Source organism: Vitis vinifera, chromosome 13 (genome assembly GCF_030704535.1).
Source record: "Vitis vinifera cultivar Pinot Noir 40024 chromosome 13, ASM3070453v1".
In the NCBI taxonomy this organism is placed as follows: Eukaryota; Viridiplantae; Streptophyta; class Magnoliopsida; order Vitales; family Vitaceae; genus Vitis; species Vitis vinifera.
In genome coordinates, this window is record NC_081817.1 from 2,113,049 (window position 1) to 2,129,418 (window position 16,370).

The following is a 16,370-nucleotide window of genomic DNA, read 5'->3' on the forward strand; positions in this document are numbered from 1 at the left end:
TCACCTGACTTCAGAGCCACCAAAGTTGGTACTAGCGACTAAATGTAAAGTTGCAGTAGTAGTGTCCAATACCTCCTCGTAGATATTCCTTATCGGCACACCCTCCAGAGAAGAAATGAAGGGCACCTCTCGATCCATGGTTTGTACTAAGCACACAGTGAGGTTGCCTGAGCGTGTCAAATAAATGGCTTCATGGTATATCGGAAGCCCTCCATCCACCGACGATGAAGTGTTCACTGTCGTCCAATTTTCCCTATCTAGTTTTAGATCAAATGTGGGGGGCTTAGACAGACCGTCGTAGTTGCCATAGTAGAATCCAGCGCGAACGATATGGTTGAATCCTGGAAATTTTAGGGGTATAACGTAACAGTTGTTGTCAGTCTGGTTAGGGAAGAAGCGGAGGGTGTTCATTTCTTCAACTGCTTGGTTCTGCGGAACCCGCCTGTTGGAATCGGCTTTGGTGTAGTTGGTGTCGATTTCCCATGAAATAGAGCCGTCGACAACATGAGAACTGCTGCTGCCGCAGTCAATACTCCACCAGCCTGTCATCAAGCTCGCCAATATATATGTCCATGAGAAACAATACATGATTGGTCCCGGGAAGTTGTGCTGGATGATTGATTTTGTACTATTTTTTGTACTTGAAATAATAAATTGAAGGACAGAAGTGAAGATGAAGAAGTTGAATTTTGATATGCAAAAATGGATTTTAAGTTTGTGAAATGTGGGAGTGGTTGGGACTTCGGAGTTGTATATGCATATACCTTCATCAGAAACAGCAGCTCCAAGCAAGTGAAAAGCCAGGAAAGAAGCAGTATCCGTACTGGTTTCTCCATGGGACATAGGCTGAGAGAGAGAGATGTGGGAACTCTTATATATTTTGGTGACTAATGGGTGCTGAATCAAACAAGAAGATATGCCTAGAGGCAACCGCCCAAAACGTAGTAAGCTTCACGGACAAGAATATATGGCACATGATTAAGTACTTGGTGATTCAATTATGATATCCAGATGGGGAACATTTGTGCGTATAAATGCTTCTCTTTGTCCTTTGCTTTTGTTATAGAGGAAAAACAGTCACCATTCAAAACAATTCAACCTTCAACAATCTTTAGATTATAGATCGAAATTGTCTTTGTTCTTATATGATACAGTCGTATTATTATATTAGTTCAAATGAGACAAAGGTTGAGGCCTGCCATTGACCCAGCTTCTGTCTACTATATCTTTCCAAAAAAACAATATATTCATTAATTTTCAAAATTATGTTAAAAATTATTGAAAAGACTCTCAAATTCCCGTCTAACGAATATTCCTTTCTATTAATAATACTATCTAAAATGTTCTTATAAAATAAGAAAAAATTATTATGAATCTTAATAACCATTCTTGATTGAAAGGGGAAAAATTGTTCTCGATATTAATGTTCTATATCCTATAATAGAATAATTATCTTTCATAAATCAATTTAAGTATAGTTAATCAAACTATCTAAAATAGGTGTAATTTTATCATAAATCAATTTAAATTTCGAAGATGATAATAACATAGTAGAAGAGTCACATTCACTAAAAATTTATATTATAAAGAGATAGGAGATTGAGTTGATGAAATTTGATTTAATACATGGGATCATTGGAAAATGCTTCAAATTTTTAATTGGTATGTATATATATATATACATATATATACATATATATATGTATGTATAATATTTTTATTTATTTATTGTACAAGGAAACTTATTATGAATGTCTCTAAAAATATTTTAGATATTAAGTGGAAGAAGTTATGAAAAGGAGATGAGTAGAGAATCTAGAGATAGGAGAATAGTTAAGGTTCAATAATTATATCTTTTATTTTATTTTATTTTTTATCTTTTGTATAATGAAATGATTTCATCATATTTATGGATATAGATATTGAATGTCACGTGACTTGAGGGTCACCAAATTTTGATCATAGTGACCATATGTAAAGTCACAATAATAACAATCCCTCGTGACTTTTGAATAAAAGTTATCTTATTTGTAATTACAATTGAAGGTTAAGTCGTGTATTTTGTTTCATTCTTTAGAATATCCTACTAAAGGGTTGAGTTCAATTATATAATTAGTTAATTATTAGAGAATTTCATTCAACATTTCAATAACTTAATTTAAGTGTCTAACCACATGACTAGAAGGTCGAATTTGTAAGGTGCTACCTAATTTTCTCTCTAACTATATTATCCTATTAACATGATACATATGTAAACTTTATTTATCAATTTATTTCACTTTTAATATACGAACCCAAATTTCTAATGACTGTAATAATATATTGATAACCACAATCTAAAATATAATAATAAAAACATAAAAGAAAAACAAACATGTAAAAACTTTGTAACAAGTTGGCTTCACTCGTGTATTTTAATTTATATCATTTACTATCATCAAATGTTTATTTCATTCATTTCAAATGAATAAAGCTACAAAATATATTGTATGAATCACAATAACAAGTAACGAAGGCAAACATTTAGAAATGTCATTCGGGTATGGTCCCATTGGAGGTGTTAATTGAGCTGTCAAATCGTGTCTTGTAAATATTTCCATTCCATTAATCATAGGTGGCAAGGTAGATTGGTTTGTGGGGATTAGGGTTATATTAATAGTGGAGCCCATAACATCCATGGGGTAAATGGCGATGCCCTTCAATGATTCAACTTGAAGAGTTATTGTGGTCTTTTCTTGACCATTGATGTAAATTTTCATGGTCCTGATATCACCCTGAACACGTGTGGACGCTAGATCTGCAAAGTAGAACACAAAGTAGGCTGGCAACGGAGTTGAATACTGGAGAGGAAGATTAACATCTAATGTTATTGGATAAGAAACATTCACCGACTCAATATAGTTAAGCAACATTGAAATAGGTGGGGCATTTTCTATATCAATGGAGTAACCTATTGGGATGGAAACATTAGCATGACAGTTTGGTGGTATTGCTCCACGCGTCCATACACGGTTGTACGAATCATCCGGAAATCTGTCATTTGCGAATAACATATGAATTTAATATATGTTAAAGCTCTAATTTAACATTTGCACGACAATTCCATTTTAATCCAAATAATGCATTTGATTTTAGATTAAATTATTTGAGGTGCGTTTGGTGGTGATTTAGGTTTTTAGTTTTTTTAATATTTAAAAAATTTTATTTTTCAAGTATTTAAAAAATTAAAAATATTTTTTAAAATCATTACCAAACACGCTGAGTCGAGTATGTGACCGTTAAAAGTTAGACTCACCCAAATGACATCCAAATTAAGAAGACCAAATTCCATGGAACTCACTTGATCACTTCAGACCCACCGAAGTTGGTTCTAGCGACTAGATGTAAAGTTGCAGTGGTAGTATCCAATACCTCCTCGTACAGATTCGTTATAGGCACGCCCTCCAGGGAAGAAATGAAGGGCACCTCTCCATCCCTGGTTTGTACTAAGCACACAGTAAGGTTGCCTGAACGTGTCAAATAGATGGCCTCATGGTATATGGGAAGACCTCCATCCACCGACGATGAAGTGTTGACTGTCGTCCAATTTTCCCTATCTAGTTTTAGATCGAATGTGGGGGGCTTAGACAGACCGTCGTAGTTGCCATAGTAGAATCCAGCGCGAACGATATAGTTGTATCCTGGAAATTTTAGGGGTATAATGTAACAGTTGTTGTCAGTCTGGTTAGGGAAGAAGCGGAGGGTGTTCATTTATTCAAGCGCTTGGTTCTGTCGAACCCGCATGTTGGAGCCGGCTTTGGTGTAATTGGTGTCGATTTCCCATGAAATTGAGCCGTCGACAACGCGAGAACTGCTGCCGCCGCAATCGATACTCCACCAGCCTGTCATCAAGCTCACCTGGATGATTAATATTGCATACAATTCTTTGTTCTAGAAGCTGAATTTTGATATGAAAAAATGCATTTTAATATTGTGAAATGCGAGAGTGTTTGGGACCTGGGAGTTATATGCATATACCTTCATTAGAAGCAGCTCCAAGCAAGTGAAAAGCCAGGAAAACCAGCAGTATCTGTACTGGTTTCTCCATGGGACAGAGGCTCTGAGAGAGAGAAGCGCGCGGATGTTTAATTATACTGGGAAGTCGTACGTATATATATATATATATATATATATATATATATATATATGTATGTATGTATGTTCTGGTGATTAACGGGTGTTGAATCAAACAAGAAGATACGCCTAGAAGCCATCGCCCGCCTTGTAATTAAGCTTCACCAGCAAGAACATATGACATACCCAGATGAATATACAGCTGGGGAACGTGTCCGTGTGTATATATGCTTCTCTTTGTCTATTGCTTTTGTTAGTAAGGAAAAGCAGTCAGCATTCAAAACGATTCAACCTTCAACTATCTTAGATGATGGAGTTCGTCTTTTTCTTATCTAATAATACTCTTATATTAGTATTATTAGTTCAAATGATTGGGATGATTTCAAAGCTTGGAGGCCTGCCAAAAATTGATATCAAACTCATAGTAAATTCTTCATTTTCAACGTTCTTTAGACATATCTATATGATTAGATTGACAATGTTACCATTTAGATACCAAAAATTATTAGATATGTATGAATGACTAGGCACACGTATAAGAATACAAAATTACAATTTTTTTTTTTATTGTAATTCATTAATTATAGATTATAATTTAAATAAATTTCAATTTATAAACATTAAATAAAATTAAAAATAAAATCAGACAAATATATAGTTTTTTCCAGAGTTAAATTTGTATTTTTTTTTTGTTTGTTTGTTATCTTTCGGACCTCTTATAAAAGAAGGGCTCTACTAATGAAGCTAACATTTTTATTGGAATTTTCCCTAAAAGGTAAATATTTTGTAATATAAATGCAATATTTAAAAAATGAGATGAATATAATTAAATATTATTTTAATTTTAATAAGAAATTAATAAATACAAACTAAATGATAGAGAATGCATCATCAATTGATTTAAATTAAAAGTTAAATATTTCTAATGAGTATGGGATATAAAATTAAAAAAAAAAATACTTACTACTACATAATTATTTTAGAAATAAGATCATAAAAATAAAAATAAAAACCCATTAAGTCTTTTGGAATATAAATATAATATATTAAAAATATTTTATATCCAAAAAAATATATATATAAAGAGGCTGAATGGAGATATTAGTCTAGTAAATAAAATGATGTAAATTTGATATAATATCAGTCTAAATTATTTTGAGGTATACTTAATTAATTAATTATAAAATTAATTCATTGATGAATGTAATCTGTATAAATTTTAAAAGATAAATTATTTATTAAGTTTGTGAAACTCAAAATCAACTTATAGATAAATTTATTTTTATTAAATTTTTATATTAATTTTTTGTGGAATTTTAATAGAATATTTGATTAAAAAGGATAAAATTATATTTATTTTGGCACTAAAAATATTTATTTTGTATAAAAATGTCATCATGTTAAATAATCGAAATATGGGACAACACTTGCGGAAGAAATGGGTTGCTTTTTTAAGTTGAAAAATGGAAGAGAGAAGGAGATAGCAGGAGAAGCAGAGCGAGAGAGCGCCCCTCTGGAGTCGACCTTTGGAGTACGCGACGAGGGAGATTTTGCTGTGTTCTTTTCTGGTAATCTCTCCTTTTTCTCAGGTTCCAATTTCTCCTCCACCGATTGTGTTGTTTTCTTTCCGAATTGGATTTTTATGGGAGGTTCTTTAGGGCTCGAGTTTGCATTTTTGGTTTCTTTGAATCTGGGTTGTGTTTTGGTGGTGTCTTACACGAGGGTGGGGGGATTTGGGAAGAGTGCGAACAAAATCTGAAATCCACCCTGGATGGATTGGATTTTGGAGTTTTGATTATTTCCCGTTGATTAGGTTTTCGGATTGGGGTTTGAGTTTTGCTCGTGAATTGGTTGGAAATTTGAAGAGAGAGGTTGAATAAAGCTTGGGAATCTGGCCTTGGTGGATTGAATTTTTTGGGTTTTAATTTCATCTTTTATAGATTTGTTTTTAGGAGTAGATTTTGATATTTTTGGATCTGGCTTGTGTTTGGTTGATGAAGTGCGGGAAAAGCAGGAAGAAAAGCGAAATAAAATTAGGGACTTTAGGGGTTTTGATTTCGTTTCCCATTGATTTGTTTTAGGGTTGGGGTTTGATTTATAAGGCATTTGATTTGATTTGTGGTTAGGAATGTATGTTTTGAGGATGAATTGCTGAAGAATGTAAGAAAATTGAAATGGATTTTCTCATTAGTTTCTGAAAATTTTCTTGAGATTTTTTTTCTTTAATTTGTACAATTGTTTAAGAAAATTTAGTATTGCCCTTTTCTTTTTCTTTCAATTACTTGCATTAGAGCCAAAATAAGTGTGATGCATCCGAATATTGAATTGGGTTCCACTGATATTAGTTTCTGAAGTTTGATGTTCTTGAACTGTTTTATTTAATATGCTTTTAGTTTTCTTGGTATTAGTTTATGAAATTTGAACTTCTTTAGATGTTTTCTTTCATTGTACTATTTGTTTATGATCAAAGTTTAAAATGTTGTTTGGGGAATAACTTTGGTTGAAGATCCTGGAGTGCTTTTTACTTAAGAACATAGGATTACACTAATTGATTTCAATATTTTGATTTCTTACCTATACTTTTTTACAATCTAGTTAGTTCTTGAATAATTGACAAAAAGAAAAAAAGAAAAAGAAAAAAAAGAGAGAGCTTGGAATCTAGTTTTCATTTCATTCTATTGATGGTAAATTCTAAAATTTGGTATCCATTAGACAATGTGTTTTTGAATTATTTATAAATTTTGTTTCCAATTTTGTTATAGGGAAATTAGGGTTTATGATTTATAGGTTTTAGAGTTTAGAGCTTAGAGTTTAAGCCATAAGGTTTATGGGTTTTAGGGTTTAGATTATCTATTTGTTAGAATATGTGTAATAGCCTTTGTATCTTTATGAAAATTGAGTTTTCATTTTGTTTTCACAAAAGTTTTGTATAATTGGTGCTTGTGGTTAGATCTGATCAGAAGTTACAAGTGTGTGTTCTTTTGATCACAACCACTAGAACAGTTTGTTTCTCTTTTGTTTTTTTACCGTGGTCCTTGAATAAGGTTTTCCTTTGAATAAGGTATTTTGTTTACCTATTAAATTAGAAAAAACATATTGTAAATGAATCTTTTTATACCCCATTACATTTTTAAATTAATCCTATATATTATTGACATTCTTTCTAATCTTTATGAATTTTAAGAAATTGTGGTGATTGAAAATTTCCCTTTGTGGCGATGGATCTTTCCCTTGTATATATATTTGGTTTTTGTTTTTGTTTTGATGGTTGGATCAAGAAGAAGGTTTATTTTGAAGGGGAGACTATTATCTTCAAAATGTTATGATTTAAACTTCATGTAATGCTAGTGTTATTTATCTTATTGTAAAACATTATTAACATGGTGTGGTTTTCTTATGGTCAATAATTTCTGTTTTGATGGTTGGGATCAAGAAGAGAGTTTGTTTGAAGATGATATTTTATCCTTTAAAATGAACCCTCTTATGGATCCCAACCATCAAAACAGAAAAAAGAGGGAAGACAAAAAGACTAAAAATACGGTTGAATTTTGTCTTTTCCCTTTTTCTTTTGTGTTTATGATTCTAAGGAGCAAAACTGCTTATGCATTTCTAGCACTTGAATCATTGATTCAGGTGCATCGGAACATATAGTTTTTCAAAGTTATTTTCCATTTACCCCACACGTTCTCAAAAACAAAAAAAGAAGATTGTTGACGGATCTTTTTCCTCTATAGTTGATCAACACACAATCAAAATCAACCCTACTTTGTCTCTAAAATCCATGTTGGATGTTCTTAATAGCCTTTTGTCTATAGGAAAAATCACTAAAGATTTGAGTTGTTCAGTTATATTCATTTCTTTTGATTGCATTTTTCGCAACTTTGTAATGGGGAGTATGATTGGACATACGAAGGAAAAAAATGGATTGTAGGAGCAAGATGCTAATTGTAAGACTGGTGTTTTATGGTCTTCAGGCTTGGTCCCTACCTCTTCTCCAAAAGTTATTTGATTTGGCTTTGGCATAGTCTTCTAGGACATCTTTCGTTCTGATTATTGAAAAATGTGTTCCCATCTTTGTTTGAAAACATTAATTGCCTTGATTTTCATTGGGAAGTGTGTGTTCTTGCTAAGCACCACCTTTACTCATTTCCAGTAAAAAATCCGAAACGTCTCTCTCCATTTTGTTTGATGCATTCAGATGTTTGAGGTTCTTCTCATGTTACAAATAATTTAGATTTTTGATGATTTGTTACATTTATTGATGATTGCACTTGTTCCACTTGGGTTTATCTCTTGAAATCAAAATCTGAAGTCTCCACTATCTTTCCTATTTTTCATAAATTTATGAGTACACAATTGGGAGTCAAAATATATATACTCAAATCTGACAACAGGGAAAAATACTTTAACAATGACTTAATCGCATTGCTACACTGTTTATGTGAGCAACCCCTCACATTTCTCTCTTTTGTACTTGGTTGACTCTCTGCAGCTGAAGAACATAACGTCAATGGCTTCACCAAATGTTGGACAAGATGTCACTCTACACGAGGTAGCAATTCTTTTTCCATGATTTCAAATTTTTATGCACAATCAGTCTCTATTTCTTTTATTTCTTCGAGTTTGCTGGATTTTCGTTTAGATATATTGGTAAATTGGGTGTATTCCGTGAAATTTGTGTTGACACGAGTTTTGGATCTCTTGTGTTCTCTTCCTCATCTTTGATTTGAGTGGATCTGCTGTTGTAGAGGGGAAATCATTGGGAAAATGAGATATCAGTGAGTGATTTGTTCTAATGTTGATGATGTGGGTTGGGCGGATTTTTATTTGTTGTTTTTGGAACAATAATGAATGATCCGAATTTACAAGTTTTGAAATCGTTTCTTTAGATCCTTAATGAATACTTATTTTTTGTTATGAAATATTGTAACAGTTGGACATGGAATAGACATAGTTCTTGTGCTGTGAAAAAGTGAACTTTTTTTAATGCTTTTTCTTGGATTAGTATGGCATTCAACCACCATCATTTGGGTGACCCATCCCGGGCTTACCCAAAGATTTTATTTATCCAAAATGACCTGATTCTGATACCTATAAAACAATGATGAATTTTTGTTTTCACCACCCTCGTCTATGCAAGGTAGTTGTCTGCTATTGTCAGTTAATTTAATCCATTGAAACTGTTCTTTTCTCATTGGATGTGTTTTCTGTTCTCTAAGCAAACTATGATCAAGGGACTTCTCCCTGGACTTGGACAATGTGCGTGAATAGTTAGATACCGTATTGCATCTGAAAACAGTTCTTCCAGACAACTAGATGGGTGAAATAAAAAATTGAGGGATTGTGTCCCATAGTGGGCTTGGTTTCTTTTTTCAAATTTTCTGAAATAGGACCCCCAACAAACTGTAAATGATGAATTGTATTTAAATAACTTGCAAGAGAATGGAAAGGAAGTGTTTGTGTGACAAGGAAGCCAAGGGAGGGGGGTTGTCAAACCATCAAAAGTAAGAGTTAGGCTTTGAATTGTTTATTTAGGCCAGTGTATTACATAACTTCACAGTCTGTACTAAATCAGCTTCAAAGGCCAAGCCATGTTCATGGTTGTGTAATATCATTAGGGCCCATAATGGATGCAGAGTGGGTGATCAATGGAGTGTAAACATGAGTAAAGCTTTTGTCCTTTACAAGGTTGAAACCTTAATCCATGTTTTGAAATGTTGTTGGTGATATCTTTTAGTATAGAGTTTGTTATTGCAAGGACATATCCTGAATGGATATTTATTTACTAACATGGCTATGGTTACATTGCAGTTTTTTGGAGGGTGAGAACATATAGTGGCCCTCTGCATTTTAGCATTTCCAATAATTATCTCCTTTTCTGTTTGATCATATTATGAATTGGTTTTGGCTGGAAACTTTTTCACTTCATACTTTGACATGCAGCACTATATGTTGGGTGATGGGAAGGGAATTGAGAGTGTGGAAAAAATTGAAGTTAAGATCCCAGTAGATTCGGCTTCTGAGAATGTTGTAACTGAGAAGATCGAGGAAACACCTGCTGTTACAAAAGAAGCCACAGAAGCTGCTCCGACTGCAGCTGAAGAAATTATTGAGGTCACCTCTGCTGCAAGTCAGGAAGCTACTCCTGCTGCCAAAGACATCAGTGAAGCTACCCCAGATGCTGCTGAAGAAAGCAGCAACAATGTTGAAGAGGAAAACTCGGGTGATCAAGAAGTTGAACACACATCGGAAATAAAAGTCAGTATGAATAAATAATTTATCCTTCAAACTTCTTGACTGCATGTGCCAGCTCCTTCGCCTAATGTTCCTGCTGTTCTTGCTTCATCTTTTGATTTCCTGTTTGTTCTATTGTGTACTGTTACTGGATTTCAGCTTGAGACAGCACCAGCAGATTTCCGTTTCCCGAGTACCAACCAAACAAGGCATTGCTTTACCCGTTACATTGAATATCATCGGTAAGTCAAAGTGTTTTTGTGATTTCCTTTCTCTTAAACTTCACTCCCCGCATTTATTAATTAGACAAATTTTCTTTGTACTTATCTGTTCAGGTGCACTGCAGTAAAGGGGGAAGGGGCTTCTGAGTGTGATAAGTTTGCAAAATTTTATCGTTCTCTTTGTCCTGCTGAATGGGTACGTATATTCATGCTTTTGCATGTTAATAGAACCATACATGCTTTCTTCTTAGCCTCTTAGGAAATTTTATAATTGTATCCATGGCATTAGCTATATTTCTTGTTCATTTTTCTGCCCAAAGGGAAGGTATATTAAATTACTAAATGCTTGTTTGGATACACTTCATATGTTTTTTAAATAGTAAATAGTAATTACTACTATATAAAATATAATAACTCTTATATAAAAAGTATGAACTTATGTCCTATCTTTTAAAATTCGAGGTAGTAAAATTTTTTTAATACTTTAATTTTTAAACAATTTTTAAAAGTCATTGTCTTTTTAAGGTATTTCTTAAAGGTTGTGATATTCCACATCGGATTGGGAAAATTGTTTTTGTTGCTATATATGTATGAGCTCCTCTTAACTATGTGGACACGTTTTAAATTCATGAGGATCCTTTGAGCCTAAAGTGGATGATATCTACATGGTTGGGAGCGAATTGTTACAAATGGTTACAAAGTTGATTCCCGACCTCGGTGTGGGAGTTTGTTTGACCCCATAAGGGATGCGTGTTTGTTTTGCCTTGAAATCCTATGGGATACAACGTGGACTTTATGTCTGCATAGAAGGGTGATTGTGATATTCCACATCCGATGAGGTAAAAAGTTCATGACTCTACATATGTAAAAACTCCTTTTGACTATGTTGACACATTTTAAATTGTGAGGGTCCTTTGCGCTTAAAGCAAATAATATCTACACAGTTGGACATGAATCGTTACAAAGAGTTCTTACATTTTATATAGGAGTTAATGTCATTTTCTGTTTTCAAAAATGGAAAACAAGAAGCGTATCCAAACAACAACTAAATTACTAAAATTTTATAGAGTTTAGAAGGGAATTGTTTATTGAATGCTCAAAATTAACACTTGAAGGAAATGATAATGTGATTCTTCTTGCATCCCACTATATTAGCTTTTTATCAGATACATTGCTGATCGATTTAAACTGCACACTGTTGCTAAATGCACTTTCTAAACAACCCATTATGGACAAGGATGAGGGATGGTCGAACTCTAGTTGTAGTTATGAAAACATCTAACTGTAACCATATGTTAACATGATCATTGGTTCAATTGTATATGCATATGTGAACTGAATTTTTGATGGAAAATCATGTGCCTAATTGATGTATAATTCTCAAAATTAAGTCATCTTTTAGGTGATTTGCTTTCATAACTATTGTAGTTTGAAATGCATGAAGTTTTCTAATTGCATTTCAGTTTTAAAAAAGTAATTCTCAAGTCACTCATGTTTTAGTTTACAAAATCTCAGGTGTGGAGATTTTCTACTTCTTACCTTGGTTTGCCTCTTAGGGCACTTCATAACTCCTCTGTTGTGTGGGATGCACTAGAGGAGAGAGATAAAAGGAGATTGATTTCTTGGAAAAAATAGTACTTATTCGAAGGAGGAAGATTAGTCCTTCTGTAGAGTACTCTTGAGTCTCCCAATCTATTTTATGTCTTTCTTTGCAATCCCTGGAAAAGTGAGGATTTGATTAGAGAAAATTTAAATAGACTTTTTTATAGGGTGATCTTGGGAATAAGCATGTAAAAAACTGTTCAAGTGTGCAATCCTATTTTGTAGTCTTAATCTTAACATAAAAAAGGCTTCTCATCATTGCTTTGACCACTCATTCCTTGCCAACTACCTCCAGGAAAAGACTTGCATCATGCCTTTTGACTCACATAAATCCATGATTTGTAGTAGCTCCAAATTTTGAACACTATGTGCAGTGGAGCATTGTGGATGTTCTAGTGGGTACCTTGGAGGTGGAGCACATCTAATAGCTTGTTTGGGATAGCTTCCTATTTTTTATTTTAGTTGGGAGTTGAGGCTAAGGTCACAATTTTTAAAAGGGCAATATTGGTATTGTAAAATTTTATTATTAAAATAAAGCTTCTATAAGAAGCAACATTTTTTTGACTTTTATATTAAATTGTTTTTTAAGCCATAAGCTCTTTGAACAAAATTAGCCAAACAAGCATAGAAGCTTTTATTGCACTTAAAAAAGAGCTTTTAATTTCTCAAAAGTTATCCTAAACAAGACCTAATATTCTTTACATTAGGTAAGTTAACTATTTTTAAATAAAACTTTAGTAAGGACAAGCAAATAGCTGCACTAAAGAGAGGAGGCAATTCGCTTGTCAAAAAACATAGATAAACTAGAATATCCAAGGAAGAGAAAACAAAATTCAAAGAGGAGATGCTTCCAACAAAAACTAAATTGGAGGCCACACCCTACCTAGGAATCTTCATGAGTTGGCTGTTTTTGGGAAGAGATGTTGCATATAAGGAGGTTTACAAGTGAAACATTTTATTTCAATTGAAGAGAGGTTTCATAAAAGGCTATCGGTGTGGAAAAGATAATATATTTTTATGGAGGGGACACTTGCATTGATTAGAAGTATCTTGTCCAATCTACCAATCTATTAGATGTCCTTGCTTGTAATCCCTAGAAAGGCCAAGTTGATGTTAGAGAAGATTTAAAAGGATTTTCTCTGTGGACATGAGACTCTGGAGAAAAAGCCTCATTTAGTAAGATGGTTTGTTGTTTGCATGGATATGAAGAATGGGAGATTGGGTTGTACAAGTCTCTTTCTTCTAAATCGAACTCTCCTTGGTAAGTGGAGTCGGGGATATGTTTCTAAAGGGGATGGTTTTTGGAAGCAAATTATAAAGGGAAAGTATGGGAAGGAGGAAGTGTGTTTGATACTCTTGCATGGTGAGAGATGGTTACGGTGTTGGAGTATGAAAAGCTATAAGGAAGGAGTCTGATATTTTCGTTACTAGAACCAACCTCCTTTGAAGTATATAATGGTAGGAGGGTTGAGTTTTGGAAGGACAAATGGTGTGGAAAAAAGCCCTTGTGTATTTCCTTCCTCTCCTTGTATGCGATGATTGTCTCAGGAGGTTTGGGTGGCTGATTTATGGGAAGATTCAGAAATGCGGGATCATTAGAATTTGTGCTTTTGTAGGCACTACAATGATTGGGAGCTGGACATTGTTGAGACTTTCTTCTCTAGATTGCTAGTGAAGTTAGTTAGGAGGAAAGAGAATGATAGGATGATCCGAAAGGATTCTTAAAAGGGTGTGCTTTTGGTAAAGTCTTTCTATTTGGTCTTGGAACTCGAGAGGTCAATCCCCTTTCAAACAGATGTCATTTGTAATCTGTGAGTCCCATCCAAAGCGAGTTTTTTTGCTTGGGAAACTAGTTTTTGTGAAAGGGGGGGGGGGGGGGGGGGGGTTGTTTGACATCAAATCAGCTTTAGAAAAGATGGTGGCCGCTAGTGAATAGATGTTTTCTTTGTAAATTTGAGGGGGGACCTATTGATCATATTCTACTTCACTGTATCAAGGCAAAGATTCCATAACATTTTTTGTTCTCCTTAATCGATGTAGTTTAGGTGATCCCTTCTTTGTTGAAAGAAACTCTGTTAAGTTGGTATGATTCCTTTGTAGGGAGGAAAAGAAAGAAGGCATGGAGAGCACTCCTCTCTGCATTTTTTGAACAATTTTTTTGGGTACGAAATTGAAGAGAATTTGAAAATGAGGAAAAGACTACTCAAAAGTTAAAACTTTCATTCCGTTGCAATCCCTCAGCTTGGGTTAGCATGTCCTTAAGAAAAGACTCGATGCCTTTGATTGATTTTGTACATTGGGTGAGGTTTTTTGGTGGCTTCTTTTTTGAGGCCATTCTTTTAGGTGCCTCTTGTACAAGTCCTATGTACTTTGGGCTACTTTTTTGTTATTATATGTTTTTTCAGTTAGGTCATTGATTATTCCAGAAAGAACTGCTGGAAGCATTATTCCCTCAGCTTATTAGATTCACCTTGTGACCTGCCAATGATCCTCGATTAGGTTCTTATATCCCAAATAACTGACAGAAGCATCGTTCTTTAGCTTGTTAGACTCACCTAGTGACCTGCCAATGATCCTAGAGAAGCCATTCAAGTTTGGCCTCATCAAAATCTTAAGAGCACCAGAAACCATATGGTCAGGCAGAAGTAAAATCTTCTGAACCCGAATGATCATGAAGCAATAGTTGTTTATCTTGTATAACATTGGCTCGATGATCTAATTGCATGAACATATTTATCCAAAAAATCTCAGTATCTCACAGCAGCTGGGTACTGAAGAGAAACCAAAAATGACACATTTGAAAAAACTATTGAAAGCCAATATTGCATACTATGAAGAATTACAGTATTATTTTAAGCCTAAATCATTTGATACTTCTACTTCTCTATCTCCTTGTATCCGGAACTTCATAATAGGGAACAGGGGAACTATTGTCATGTCCCTAAAAGTGATGATTGATGAAAACATTTGTGTTCTTTGTAATAGAGTATGGCTCGCACATGTAAGATAAAGGGTCAATTCTGATATATGGCCAATCTCCTGAAATTTGGAACTGCATTAATTCTACTCCAGGTGAAGCAAAATTTGACACAATGTTCTTATGGAGTTCTCACATGGGAACCCGTGAATCATGATCATGAACTATAAATCTTTCTTCTTTATGTAGATTATATTTTCATGTTTGAGATTGCAGACAATTTCTATATATTTTTTTCATTCAACTTAGCTCTTTAAGAGTTGCCATCTAAGCTGACTTTTTTCAACTGTTTTTTGGTTGCAGGTAGAGAGATGGAATGAACAAAGGGAGAATGGCACCTTTCCAGGTCCTCTGTAGATGGTGCCCTTTCTAAAAAAAATCCAAATCCTGTTTCTTTCTTGCCATTTTAATATTCAAGTTGCTCCTGATTCCGCCAGATGAATTTCCTGGTATAGAATGGAACAGGACGAGGGAAACTGCTACCTGAATGATTCAAGTTAATAAAATTTTTGGCTAGGTCTGTTGGAGCTATTTGTAATTTGATGTCTCTTTCTTCCAATCTTTGATGCTTCCAGCTGTTTTGGAACAGCAAGAGGTCCTGAATGTAACCGAATAAAACTTGAGCAGTTAAATATGCTGATATAACTTGCTTTCTTGCATAAGGCACTTTTATTGTCTTTCATCAGATTGCTTCTTCCTCTTTGACATGCAACCAATACAGGAAACAAAGCTTTCTAAGTGTGCTAAGGCTTTATCTAGAATCGGCTTTTGCCCTTTATCCTGCTGCAACTGGTTAGTCTTCTACTAATATAAATAGTAAAAGAAAGGCCTGGTTTGAAAAGAGGTGAAGAAGAGGGAGACCCCAATCCCCAGCAAGGACAGACATCCTGTGAGAACACCTATTACGACTAGACTTAACTTGAAGGGCCTACCTTGATTAGCCTTCCTGGAGCAAATCAAACTTATTTTTTGTACTCTAGCTATAAGGGACAAGAAAGCTACTCTTTTGAGGGGTACCCCCAATGGATCGAAGATAACGGGCTAATAACACTCAAATGCTTGCTCTCAGTACTTATGATTTATAGGTTTTAGAGTGGGCTATTCCTTATGTGAAATTATAATAGGTAATGTCCCTGATATATATAGGATTAGTTGTAATTGATAAATTAGGTTTTTTTATGGGTAAATTTATTTATTTTAAATTTTTGTGGAATTTTTATAGA

At 34.0% G+C, this 16,370-nt stretch overlaps 3 protein-coding genes across 5 annotated transcripts; 1 reads left to right on the forward strand and 2 right to left on the reverse strand.

The window, feature by feature from the left end:
- On the reverse strand, window positions 1-843 carry LOC104881101 (uncharacterized protein At1g24485-like). The gene is made up of 2 exons (XM_010660007.1): window positions 765-843; window positions 1-542 (listed from the first exon to the last, which is right to left on the reverse strand). The coding sequence occupies exons 1-2, from the start codon at window positions 841-843 to the stop codon at window positions 1-3; spliced, it is 621 nt and encodes a 206-aa protein (XP_010658309.1).
- Window positions 844-3,336: 2,493 nt separating this feature from the next.
- LOC104881100 (probable LRR receptor-like serine/threonine-protein kinase MEE39) lies at window positions 3,337-3,750 on the reverse strand. Its single transcript, XM_010660006.1, has one exon. It carries the CDS (start codon window positions 3,748-3,750, stop codon window positions 3,337-3,339), a length of 414 nt encoding a protein of 137 aa, XP_010658308.1.
- A 1,731-nt stretch (window positions 3,751-5,481) lies between these two features.
- LOC100263948 (cytochrome c oxidase subunit 6b-1) lies at window positions 5,482-15,809 on the forward strand. Of its 3 annotated transcripts, none has more exons than XM_002281956.5 (6): window positions 5,482-5,681; window positions 8,606-8,665; window positions 10,057-10,371; window positions 10,507-10,589; window positions 10,683-10,764; window positions 15,451-15,809. In XM_002281956.5, the coding sequence occupies exons 2-6, from the start codon at window positions 8,624-8,626 to the stop codon at window positions 15,502-15,504; spliced, it is 576 nt and encodes a 191-aa protein (XP_002281992.1). In that variant the 5' UTR covers window positions 5,482-5,681; window positions 8,606-8,623; the 3' UTR covers window positions 15,505-15,809. The 3 variants fall into 3 exon arrangements, with proteins under 3 accessions (XP_002281992.1, XP_059598234.1, XP_019079993.1); XM_019224448.2 differs by lacking the exon at window positions 5,482-5,681 and adding an exon at window positions 6,098-6,273; XM_059742251.1 differs by having other exon boundaries at window positions 5,516-5,681; window positions 10,683-15,515.
- The last annotated feature ends 561 nt before the right edge of the window (window positions 15,810-16,370 follow it).